The sequence below is a fragment of the Phodopus roborovskii genome, unplaced genomic scaffold (assembly GCF_943737965.1).
Source record: "Phodopus roborovskii unplaced genomic scaffold, PHOROB, whole genome shotgun sequence".
Taxonomy (NCBI): domain Eukaryota; kingdom Metazoa; phylum Chordata; class Mammalia; order Rodentia; family Cricetidae; genus Phodopus; species Phodopus roborovskii.
The window spans coordinates 29,601,838-29,614,313 of NW_026126459.1; the positions used below are offsets into that span (position 1 = coordinate 29,601,838).

The following is a 12,476-nucleotide window of genomic DNA, read 5'->3' on the forward strand; positions in this document are numbered from 1 at the left end:
CATTGCCCCAAGCAAATCTTGATCTTATTAAAATACAGACGTTGTTTCTGGCCCTTGATCCCAAGGTCCTAGAAATGAGGTCATTTCCACCTTGTTTTATTGTTGTCACAACAGTTTCTCCACGACTGGCTTCTGCTTCCTCAAAATCCAAGTAGGACATGAAAATATTGTCTAAAAACAAATGTCCTAGGCTGGGCCCAGTGCTGCATGGGTTCAAGCACTTCCCTAGCATTCCAAGGTAGAGACAGGCAGGCTAGGTTTAGGCTAGCATGCTCTACATAGTGAGTTCCAGGACTCCCAGGGCTACACCGTGAGATCTTGTCTCAAAAAATAAAATAAAAACAATTTTCCTGATTTTAAAAGTTTTTGCTTATATTTTTAGAATGTAATCATATGTATATGTATATGTATATATATATTTCAGAGTGTGTCTTTCATGTAGAAAAAACTGAATATTAACAGGACATTCCTTTAGTTACTTGCATTTGCTGATACCTTCTCCGTTTGTTAATGCTTAGGACCTAGTTAATACACGGTTTTTCTAGTGAAGGAGCTCTTACAGAGCTCATAATAAACAGTCCCTGGAGTGGAGGGAATGAGTGGCTGGGGAGCCTCCCACCAGGGCGGAGTCTGAAGCATTGGCATCTGAGCATTAGTTCCTCACAGCCTTGCTTAAGAGGACGTGGTGCCCCCCTCCCACCCACTTGCTAAGGTCATAGCTGTCTTTGTGGAGAACTAAAGAGCACTGGCATCTGATTAGAAGTCAAGCAATCAAACATTTTATACAAGTTTGAAGAAATAATGTTTGGTGGGTGATAGAGGTAGTTTACATCTCTGAAAAAGCCTAAAGCCACATGATTCTACATATTTTCTTTTTTAAAATTAATATTATTTTTAATTTATCCATAATAGTATAATCACTGTACCCATGGATGGGGTTATGTTTTGATAGATGTGTATGCTTTTAAAGATTTAATAATAAAAGAATTCATTTAATTGGGTTTATGGATCCAGAGGGTTAGGTAGAGTCCATGGAAGTGGAGCAAAGTCATGGAGACAGGAAGAGCTGAGAGCCCACATCCTCAGCTACAAGCAGGGCAGAGAGCAGATGAGAATGATATAAAAACCCCCTCTTCTCCACCCCCCATGACACACCTCCTCCAACAAAGTCATACCCCTTAATCCTTCCCAAACAGGCCCACCAACTGGGGACCAAGTATTCAAATACATTGCGGGCCCTTTTCTTTCAAACCACCACATCCATTCTGTAGGATGCAGAGCCTCTGATGTAATTCTAGCTTTCACTCATCTTCTCTACTTCTAAAGTTATAGCTAGTGAGCCTACTGTGTGGATACCCTGCAGTGGTTTCCTATAATGCTTTTTATCTTTTCAAATATTTATCATTTCTTCATGGTGAAAATTCATTGATCTTTATCTTTTAAAAGAAAGGTGTGCATGTACAAAGTTTAGAAGCAAACATTTAGAAGATTGTTTGTTTTGTGTTTTTAAAGTAGATGACAACAAAAACCAACACTGCTTGAACTTTCGTTTGCTTTCTGGCTTTTCCTCTGAGACCCCTCCACCACCCCCCCCCCACACACCACAACCCAAGTTTTAGGTGATTCTTTGGATACTCTGATTCTCTGATTTCTGGACCTTTGACTGTAGGTGTGTCTCCCACTGTGGAAGGTGTCAAGCTGACTCCTCCCCTACCCATTTCTGTCTGTGCTGCCTGCTCTCCAGGTGAGTCATCTGTTGCTCTGTTAGTGTGACTGGTCACCATGGCAACATATAGTGAACTATGATTATTCCTCCATCCCATGCAACCTTTGTCTTCTCTGTACTCATCACCTGTTTATCCCTGGACTCTTCCCCAGTTACCTATATTTTCTCTTAGAACCTGTTGAATTGTATTGGTGACTAATGTACTTTTGACCCGTAGGGTTGCCCATGGAGCTTCTCATACATCTTGATTGACCAGTGGCCCTGGGCCATCTTGACACTTCATCCTGTGTCCCTTTTGCTTGCCCCACATATGAAAGCACGTATTCCCTGTATCCCATGCCCTGCTCTCTCTTGATTAATCTGCTTGACATGGCAGACCACAGCCCAAGAAAGGAGATGATGTGAGATTAATTTTTTTTGCAATGTTGCGTATGTCAGTTCACTTTTTGTCACTATCAAACACCCTATAACACTCCATAGCTTAGATTGTGACTGCTGAGTGTACCTGTACATATTTCTTTGTGTGCTTACTGTCATTTGAAGGAGAGCTAGGAGGGAATCCAACTACCTATGTTTAACCTGGCCTGTTCAACCACCAGTGCCATATGACTTTATCCATTTTAAGCACAACAAGCATTTCTTTCCAATTGGAGCTGAAAAAGTAAAATAGCCCAGGAAAAGGAGGTTATTTGTGCTTTTCAAGTGAGGAAGCCTATCTAATTGAAGCTGCTGAGTTGAACAGGAGAATATTTTAATAACCAAAGGAAAATAACAGCACATCGAAGAAAGTCTGCCATAACCAGGCAGTTAGAACTCTTTATCTGGGAAGGAATGAAAAGCTTTTTCTTTTGTTACTAAGATGAGTAAGGTTTAGGGTTAGGAATATAGCCCAGTGGAAGAGTGTTTACCAGGCATGCACAAGGCCCCAGATTCTGTTCCCAGCACCACAAAAAGGAGGGGGGGGAATGGGATAAATGAGACTCTGAAATGAATTCTTTTGCTCAGGTTTGTGAAGCCGGCAGGGTTGGGTCTTCATAGAGCTGGGAAGCTTCATAGTCACTGATAGGTGCATTTGATACACAATACCAGAAAGCCCATTTGGGCACAGTCCTGAAGGATAACTATTGTGGAGGTGTTTCTCCTGCAAAGAGAAACTGTGATGGAAGAAGCAAGGTTTGGAGTTAAACTCTGCTATCAGGAAGTGTGTCAGAGTCCAGTTGATCAATGACAGCAAGAAAAATCAAAGTTTGGTGCCCAGATAGTTGAGAAAATAATGAAGTTCTGGTTGGTTAGTTTGGTCAAGAAAAGTCTTACAGTTGCTGATACTTCTGGAGTCCAATGTAAGTTTATTAAAAGAGCCAGTGCGTCTCATTTGGCTCTGAAGAAAGGCAATAAGGAAATATCAAGCTTATCCATTTCAGTGAGGGAAACACAGTGGTGAGACATTTTCATATGTAGAAAATTGGAAATGAGGTCGGGGAAGCTATCCAATACTGTAAGTATACAAAGTGCCAGTGGAGTATTTATTTTTAAATGACTCATGAATCTTACATCAATTTGTAAGCCATTTTTAACCTAGATACTCTGAAGTTAGAAGTTAGTGGCTGCGAGCCACTTCAGAGTGAGGCTACAAGATAAATCAGCTTACTACACAGGTCCCAGTGCATTGAGATGCTAGCTGCACGTGATGGTGTGTACCTTTAATCCAGAGTTCCAGCTTGGTCTCCAGAGCAAGTTCTACATAATGAGATGATGTCTTAAAGAGTGTTCCTATGGTTTGTCTAGGAGCTTTGTAGATTTTTTTTTACATGTATGAATCTGGAATTTTTCTGAATGTCAATTCATATTGGGGAAAAAAGGAGGTAAGATCATCGCTTGGGGTGGCAAGTGGAGTTAATGTTTCCCTTTGCTAGAGAAAGATAAAGGATTTGAAATGTATGCAATGAGTACCCCCTTAGGGTCAGACTATGTCACTGCAACTAGAGGGGACAAAGTTAGATGTAAACACAACCTTTTTGATTCCTTAATCATTTATGTAACAAAAATGTAATTTCTGTAATAAAATGTAATTTCAGTAATAAAAATAAGAGAAAATGATGGAATGTCCGTTAGGGTTAGGGTTAGGTGCCATGGTTCCTATAAATTTATACCATCGATGATGTATTGCTAATCTTTCATATGAAAACACCCTTCTCTTTCAATTTATTATGTGATATGTGGTTTTTCACATTTTGGTGATGAAAATGTCCAAGCTTTGAGACCTCAGCATGACTTTGTCATTTACAAATATGCTGGGTTGCATTCATAGCTATCCAGGACACATGCAACCCACAGTCTGCAGTTTGTATATGCCTAGTATTATATTAGAGTATGCGTACTGATGATATAAAACAAGGCTCTAATTCAGGCTCTGCCAGGCCTCATTTCTTGTCTGGAAGTGGACCTGGTAGTAAGTTGTGATGAATGTGAATTAATACATGTAAAGGTCTTTAACCTGGTGTAGTAAGAGCTCAAAAATTATTGTTTTTCTTTTGTAAACTACTAGGAGGTTGAATCCACATCTATTTCTGTATGTATATCTCACTGCAGACCAAACCCAAGGCCTCACACACAATAGTCAAATGCCCTACCACAGAGCTATATGGCAGCCCTGAAGGGATGTTACCTGGTTTTGATTTTAATCTCTTAAACTTGATGCCTTGAGAGTATCGTGTGTAATGTAGGTGATAGCAAGACTACTTCCATACTTGATGCCTTGCCAGCAACCAGCCTCAGTCAGTGGCAATATGGGTACTTAATTTTCAGAAAAGACTTATTTATCTTTATGTGTCTCTCCAGGTGTGCATATGTCTGGGTGTATATGTAGATGGATGTGGGTGTCTGTGGCTGTGGAGTCCAAAAGAGGATGTCAGAGTCCTGGATCTGGAGTTACACTTGGAATGGTTGTGAGCCACATTACCTGGGCGCTGAGAACTGAACTTGGGTCCTCTCTAAGAACAGAAAAGTGTTTTTAACCACTGAGCCATTTCACCATCCTCAATATCTCTCCATCTTCAATTATGTTTAAAGCTGTTTTCCTTGGCCAGGATTGTAAGTGATAAGAACTTGCTCCCCTGTAGTGATCTTAGCTACAGCTTGAAATTCCTCATCTACGAAAAGGGGACATTCTAATGATTTCCCTCATGTCTTACATTGTACTTTGCAGATCACCAGTTAGGACTCCAAAGGTCCCGGACTCTGATGGGCGTGGTAAGCCATGGCTGCAGATGATAAAGTTGCTATCCTAACGGATGATGAGGAAGAGCAGAAGAGGAAGTATGTGCTTGCTGATCCTTTCAACGGCATTTGCAGGGAGCCAGAGCCACCTTCCAATGAAACCCCCTCCTCCACGGAGACTTCCGCCATTCCCGAGGAGGAAATAGACTGGATAGAAAAACATTGTGTGAAAATAAACAACGACCTTCTCATTTCCAAGGTCTTTTATTTTTTCTTCTATTCTGCCTATGGCTCTCTTTACCCGCTCCTGCCTGTGTATTATAAACAGCTGGGAATGTCACCCAGCCAGAGTGGACTGCTGGTAGGCATTCGGTACTTCATTGAATTCTGCAGTGCCCCCTTTTGGGGTGTAGTTGCAGATCGTTTCAAAAAGGGCAAAATTGTCCTCCTCTTTTCGCTTTTGTGTTGGGTTTTGTTCAACCTGGGCATTGGATTTGTCAAGCCTGCTACCTTGAGATGTATACCAAAGATCCCCCCTACAGCTCACCCCACCAATGTAAGCTACCCAGCAACGATCCTGCCGATGAATTCCTCCACCATCGCTTTCTTTACCACACCACCAAAATCACGTGAGAAAAGGAACCTGCCTGAGACAGAGCCCAGTGTGTCAGACACAGCCCTCTTCTCAACAGCCTTGACCTTGACCAGTGAACCCACGCTGCGGCCCCAGACAGAGGAAACTACCCACCACCGTGTTATGGACTTGATTTTGAACACAAGCACAGCGACTCCTACCCCCACGGGAAATGTTACGGAGACTGCTGTTGTCACCACCACCAAACCTTTACCATCTGATCAAGTCGCCCTTGCTTATGATCAACAAGAAGTTGAGGCGATATTCTTGGTTATCTTGGTGGTTGTCATAATAGGAGAGTTTTTCAGTGCCTCTTCTGTCACGATCGTAGACACGGTAACCCTCCAGTACCTGGGGAAGCACCGGGACCGCTATGGGCTGCAGCGCATGTGGGGTTCGCTGGGCTGGGGCCTGGCCATGCTGTCCGTGGGCATCGGCATTGACTACACACACATAGACGTGCTCATTGATGGGAAGGGGTGTAAGCCCCCCGAGTACCGGAACTACCAGATCGTCTTCATCGTCTTTGGAGTTCTCATGACCATGGCCCTGATCGTTGCCACGCAGTTCCGGTTCCGCTACAACCACTTCAAGAACAGTGACAGTAAAGGGAAGGAGGTAGAGATCCCACAGGTGGAAAGGGACAACTCCACAGAGTCCTCGGAGGAGACTCCCACTGCGGCGAGCCACTCGCAGGCCTTCAACTTCTGGGACTTGATCAAGCTGCTGTGCAGTGTGCAGTACGGCTCGGTGCTCTTTGTGGCCTGGTTCATGGGTTTCGGATACGGCTTCGTGTTCACCTTTCTCTACTGGCATCTGGAAGATCTGAATGGGACGACAACCCTCTTTGGGGTCTGTTCGGTCCTGAGTCACGTGTCTGAGTTGACAGCTTACTTCTTCAGCCACAAGCTTATTGAGCTGATTGGCCACATCAGGTAAGAGACTGCTTCTTATTGGCTGCTCCTCCGTGATTGACTTTCTCATTGTTTAACTCCTTACTACTTCCAGTTTAACATGCTGGGTGGGGCTAGGGTAGGGGGTGGAGCCTTCTGCTGCTGCTGCTTGTCCTCCTTCCAACAGAAATAAAAGGCAGCAAGGCACAGATTTAGCGGGATTATCTAAGAGAAACATAAAGGAGGCTACAATCCCAGTCCCCCCCCCCCCACAAAGACATGAGGGCTATGCAGCTACATTACTATGGACTCCATGGAAACATCAACTTAGTAAACTCTGATTACCTCGAGGGCCTGCTGTGTGTGGCACTTAAGAAGGATGGTTTTTGAAAGTGACTGACTTTCTTCAGCCTTTGTATATTCTCAGATACTTGCTGGTATAGAGTGAGAGAATATGGCATATAAAGAAGACCAGGGGCTAGACACGTAGCTCAGTGATAGAGCCCTTGCGAATGTGGGTTTTGATCCTGAGAAGTGCCAGGAAAATAAAGGGGGGAAAAAAGTAGAGAAAAACAAATGTTATATCTCATAAAATTATAATAATACATACCATAGTCCTCTAATCTATGATATTACATGGAAGAGCTTTTTATATAACATTTCCCCCTAATTACCTTAAGTTTTATGTGCCTCAAAGACATGGGTTATTTAAAGATCTCCCTTTTACCTAAAATTTCTTATGTTACTATTTTAGTTAAAATAAAATAGACAACTGCTACTTTTTATGTAGTACAATGATTCTTACCATTAATATTTGTATAAAGCAGATTTAATAGTCCCTCACTCTATAGTCTTCCCTACTCGCTAATATGGAGTGAACTACATGTAACAATTAGCCTGTAGAAAGTCTTATGGGTCTGTCCATTATCTACTCACTAAAAACCTCACTAAAAACACCTGTGTGTTGTGTGTCTGAGATAATCTTCAAATCTGCTGTTGCAATATGAAGTTACAAATTATGAAAATATTATGAAATGCAAATTCAAATATGCTGTTAAAGTATGAAATTACAACTGAGTAGACAGTGGGAAGGCTTGGAAAACAATGATGTCTATTCATTTCAAACTGAAGAAAGTATTTGCTAATTTAAAGTTTCAGTGAGAATCATAATTTTCCCCCAAGTCATTGTAAATATTTTTCCTTGTTTGGTTTAATTGGTGAGGTTCTCTCCTGCTCCTTTTCTTTCTCATGTCTTTGATATGCCATTGTTATTAAAAACCAGGCACTGTGTAGATAGCTCCCAGACCTAGAGTCCCTGTGGCTCAAATAGCTATTCGGAAAGGGGCTTAAATATTGGGGATGAGATAGCCTGTCTAATGTGTGCCAGCTGTGCCTAACACATTGCCCTTGGTGAATCTTCTCTGCAGCCTGATGTGGGAGTGGGACTCTACGCAAAGTTTCTCTTGAATCAGCATTTTATTCCTAAGGCATGTCTAATTAGGTGTCAACAAGGAGTGGAATTCCCAGACAGAATAATTTAATCAGCCAGTAATACAGCTGAAAACAGTATAAAGCATGCATACATCTCTAAATACTTATACTAGACCCTTCTTCTAGAAAAAAACATTTTCCTTCTGCCCACATGAAATATACACTTTCTTCTTAGATTGTTTTATTTTCTAGTATTAGTGATTGAACCCAGGGCCCCATGTATGCATGGTAAACACTTCACTACTGAGCTATCATCCCGGTCCTTAGATACATACTTCTATAACAAAAATCCTAGTCGGTTCACTACTATTTCTGGTAATTAAATGAGCTCACACTTGTATTCTTCCTTTCTAAGAAGTATTCATAACTACTTAGAAGCTTACAGTTCACTTAATTTTATGGTTTTATGTACAGAGAACATCTTCCTTTCTTGCTTAATGAGGTAATGAAGAAGGTGGCTCCTGTGGCTTCATAGTTTCTCTCAAGAGTGTTGAGGATTCCATTCAAAAGAGGTCATTCTCCCATTTTGCGTTTAAATTATGTCATTAAAATATTGATTAGAATCTTGAGGGATGGCTCAGTGGGTAAATGTTGCATTTATCTAATTATTCTTTATTGGCAAAAACTTGGGAGTCAGATATGGGATATGAACCCGAATGAGTCTGGCAGTGGTGGCATTCATCTTTAATCCCAGCACTCAGGAGGCAAAGGCAGGTAGATCTCTGAGTTCGAGGCCAGTCTGGTCTAGAAAGCTATACAGAGAAACCCTGTCTTGAAAAAACAAAACAACAAAACAAACAAACAAACAAAAAAAAAAAAAACTCAAAAAGCCTGACTGACCAGAAAAGCAGCAGAGAAGCAACCAGTGACCTCTTATCATTCTTCCACCCAAAACACCAAGGCCATCTCTAAGCCCTGCCCTACTGCTTCCTGTTTCTCTATCTGTCTTCAGTCCTCCAAAACCTCTATGGTTAATTTTGGTCAGTTAGTAGCTAGCTCCATCCTCTTATTCAAAGCAAACTTTATTGTCAGAATGCAATCAAAATATTGCACAACAGGTAAAAGTGCTTTCCATGCAAGCACTAATATGAACTCCTAGAGCTCACTTGTAATCTAGATGTTGTTGTGTGTTTGTAATCCCAACACTCTTACAAGGAGATGGGAGGAGGGGAAGAGAGAAGAATCCTTGGAATGACAGGCCAGCTGGCCTGGAGTACACAGCATAGAAACAACAAGAGATCCTGTCTCAAACAAGGTGGATGGTGAGGATGAGCACCTAAGGTTGACCTCTGGCCTTCCCACACATGCATGGAGTGTATGCTCCTACATCCACAAACATACTCACAGACATCAAACCCAGGTACACAAAACACATTATTGATGAAAAAAAAAATCACACTAGTCTTCAGAGACAGAGCTGCTTCTGTTGAATGATGTTGAGAGCCCAGATGTGGGAGGTAAAATGTATGGAGATGACTTTAACTTCTTATTGAAAGTATCATCCATGAAATAGCCTAGAAAATGTTGTCTCAAAGAATTTTACTCTTAATATAGAACCATAAGTCTATGTTCCTGGTATATTTCTGTGCATTTTGTTCTTGTTTGGTTCTTATTGGGAGCTTTTGGAGTTAACACTACTGTAAAAATTCCTAACATAATTACAACTATCACAACTATCTTCTCATATTTTTTTTTTTTTTGGTGTGTGTGGTCTATATGTAAGTGTGCATGCATATAGGTGGAGACTATATTAGCTGCCATCCACATTATTTTTATTTTCCTTTCTTTTTCTCTTTACTTTCTTTTGGGGAGGGTTGGAGTAGGGGAGAAAACTCTCACTCTGGCTGGCATGGAACTCTTTATGTAGATCAGGGTGACCTCAAACTCACATAAATCTACCTGCCTCTCCCTTCTGAGTGCTAGGATTATAGAAGGATGCTATCATGCCTGGATCACCTTGTTTTTCTTAAAACAGGGTCTGTTTCTGGCCTGGGATCCACCAATTTGGGTGGCAGACCATAGAGCCCGAGGGATCTACCTGTGTCTGCCTCCCTATTTCTGGAGTGACAAGCACATGCTGCTGGGCCTGGTTTCTCACATGGGTTCTGGGGATGGGACACAGGTATCTAGGCTTGCAATGCAAGTACTTCACTGTCTCACCAGTTCCCGGTTTTCACAAATTATTTATAACATTTCATAATAAAGAAGAAGTCATGCAAGAAAATAGTTTTTTTTTGTCTTAAAACTGCCTACTTTTGAACCACTTAATAACTAAACAGTTCCACAATTGTGCACAGTGATTTGAGGGAAAACTCAACAGTCTAACAGGCACACAGGTACAGAATAAATAATTTCTGTGACCTTGGATTTCATCCTTCTTGAAAGGCAAATAGAATGACTCTTGACATTTGCACTAAAGTATGTTTCTTTTTTATTCTAAAGCGTAAGACTTTGGAATTTACTGTGAACATGTTTCTAATCCACTTATGTAAGGAAGGTTTGCTGGAGCTATAACACGTCTTAAGAGAATGTTACCTTGATGAATATTTGAACAGTGATGACCAAAGTAAATCACAGTAAATCACTATAAATTTATAAGCCATCGTTACTCAGTGTTTGGCTATCACTTGTGTTATTATTTTTTTTTAACCTATTTCCATTTGAAGGGATATATGAAAATCTACTCAATCACTTTGTCTCCACATGCTTACATTTAAGGTCAGTTCTGTCATGCAATATTATCTAGAGGGAAGAAAATATTATCCATTGCTTTCTGTGTATTACTACGTAACATTAGTTACATATCCCATAGGCTAACCAGTCAGTTTGGGAAAGATAATGTAGATAGCAAGGGAATGCTACACAAAGACCAAAGACAGGTAGGACAGGTAGGACAGGTAGGAAGGTGCAAGGCTGCACCTGGCTGGGGACACTAGAAAGGACACAGAGTGTATTGTGCTCATTGTAGAAACAATAACCTAGAAGAGAGAGATATGACCTCTTTGTGTGTGAGTCTAGATTTGTTTGTTTGCTTCTCATCTTTTTCCTTGTTTCTACCCATCTCTTTGTACCATTTCCTGCTCCTGGACCTCCTGCCTCTGAAGGGCACTGATTCCCAGGCAATGCTTCCTGAGATCTGGTACCCTGTGTTCTGTGTAGTTCAGTAATATATTGGTTCAGCAGATTCAACAAGAGGGTGTTTAGAGCCCCCATACCCAGACTGCACCCAGATCAGTGGCATCAGGCTCTGGTGTGTGTACTTTCCAAAGTCCCTAGAGGATTTCCCTTTGCAGCCAAGGTTAAGAAATGCTGGATTAATGGGATGCATGGATGATGGGAGACCGGAAAAGATCTGGTGCATTTTCCTGCCTTCCCAGCGTATGCAGCATAGTGGTACAACTTCCAAGTGGTCCTCTCCTGGTTTGTAATACTTGTCACACATGCTTGTAGTAATTGGTAGAAATGTGTCCTGTACTGAGTCACCCCACTGTTGTCCTCTGGGCCCTAGGGGTCTTTTCAACTCAAGAGTTCTCTGTGCTTCTGTGTCTGACCTGGCCATCTGATGCATGGGCCATTTCCTCCCCTACTTCAACTGGCCATGTAGAGGCTGCTTGAAGCAACCACATTCATTTCAGGCTTTTCCACTTTCTTCCTTTGGCTCTCTACCTAAGTACTGGGATTAAGTCAGATTATTGTCCCTTTCCAGAATTAGATGATAACTCAAACAGCAGTTTCACCATCCAGGTGGAACTCTGGTGACAAAGTAGAATGGAAGTCAATCAGCTTCCTCCTGTTTTCCTACCCAACAAGGCTTCACTGTGTAGCCCTGGCTGGCCTAGAACTCTGTACGTACAGCAGGCTGCCCTCAGACTCCCGGAGATCTGCTGCCTCTGCCTCCTGAGTGCTGGGTTTAATGGTGTGTGCCCCTATGCCTGACTAACTCATTTCTGCTTTAAAAGAAAGACAGTGGTGGACCTTAAACAACTTACACTTCCCTACTAATTTAAAGGAGAAGTTCTTTAAAAAGAAAAAAAAAAAAACAAACAACAACAACAAACTTGTGGTCTCACAGATGGCTCATCTGCCATCAATCCTGACATGCCAAGTTCAAGCACCAGAACTCACATTTTAGGAGAGAACCGATTCCTGGAAATTGTCCTCTGTCCTCCACACACACAGTTGCATGTGCATGTCACCTCTCCAAAATTAATAAATATAATGTATTTATTAAACTATTTGATCACAGTAAGATGTTTTAAAAGACATTGCTAAGTTTGAAATTATGTTGATTTGCTCTAGAGGATCAGGTATTACTATGTAGTACTTAAAATAATCAGTCTAATTGTTCAATTTAGTTGAATAATTACCCAGGTCTGGAGAATCTCGGATTAATTGGATGCCAGGAATGTGTGCTAAATGAACTGGGGAAGACAGATGCTATTAAAGGTCAAACTGATGCTGGCATGGGCAATATGAGCTTTCTTTGAGGCAGACAGGGATCATAGCAGGGTTCAAG

The 12,476-nt window shown here is 41.5% G+C and overlaps 1 protein-coding gene across 2 annotated transcripts in view; it reads left to right on the forward strand.

Moving 5' to 3' along the window:
* Positions 1 to 12,476, forward strand: part of Mfsd6 (major facilitator superfamily domain containing 6) — a 67,949-nt gene that overhangs the window by 13,840 nt on the left and 41,633 nt on the right. For both annotated transcript variants that reach the window (XM_051190133.1, XM_051190134.1), the window contains exon 2: positions 4,932 to 6,511. In XM_051190133.1, coding sequence (XP_051046090.1) covers positions 4,983 to 6,511 — 1,529 coding nt within the window. In that variant the 5' untranslated portion in view covers positions 4,932 to 4,982. The remainder of the gene's footprint in view (positions 1 to 4,931; positions 6,512 to 12,476) is intronic.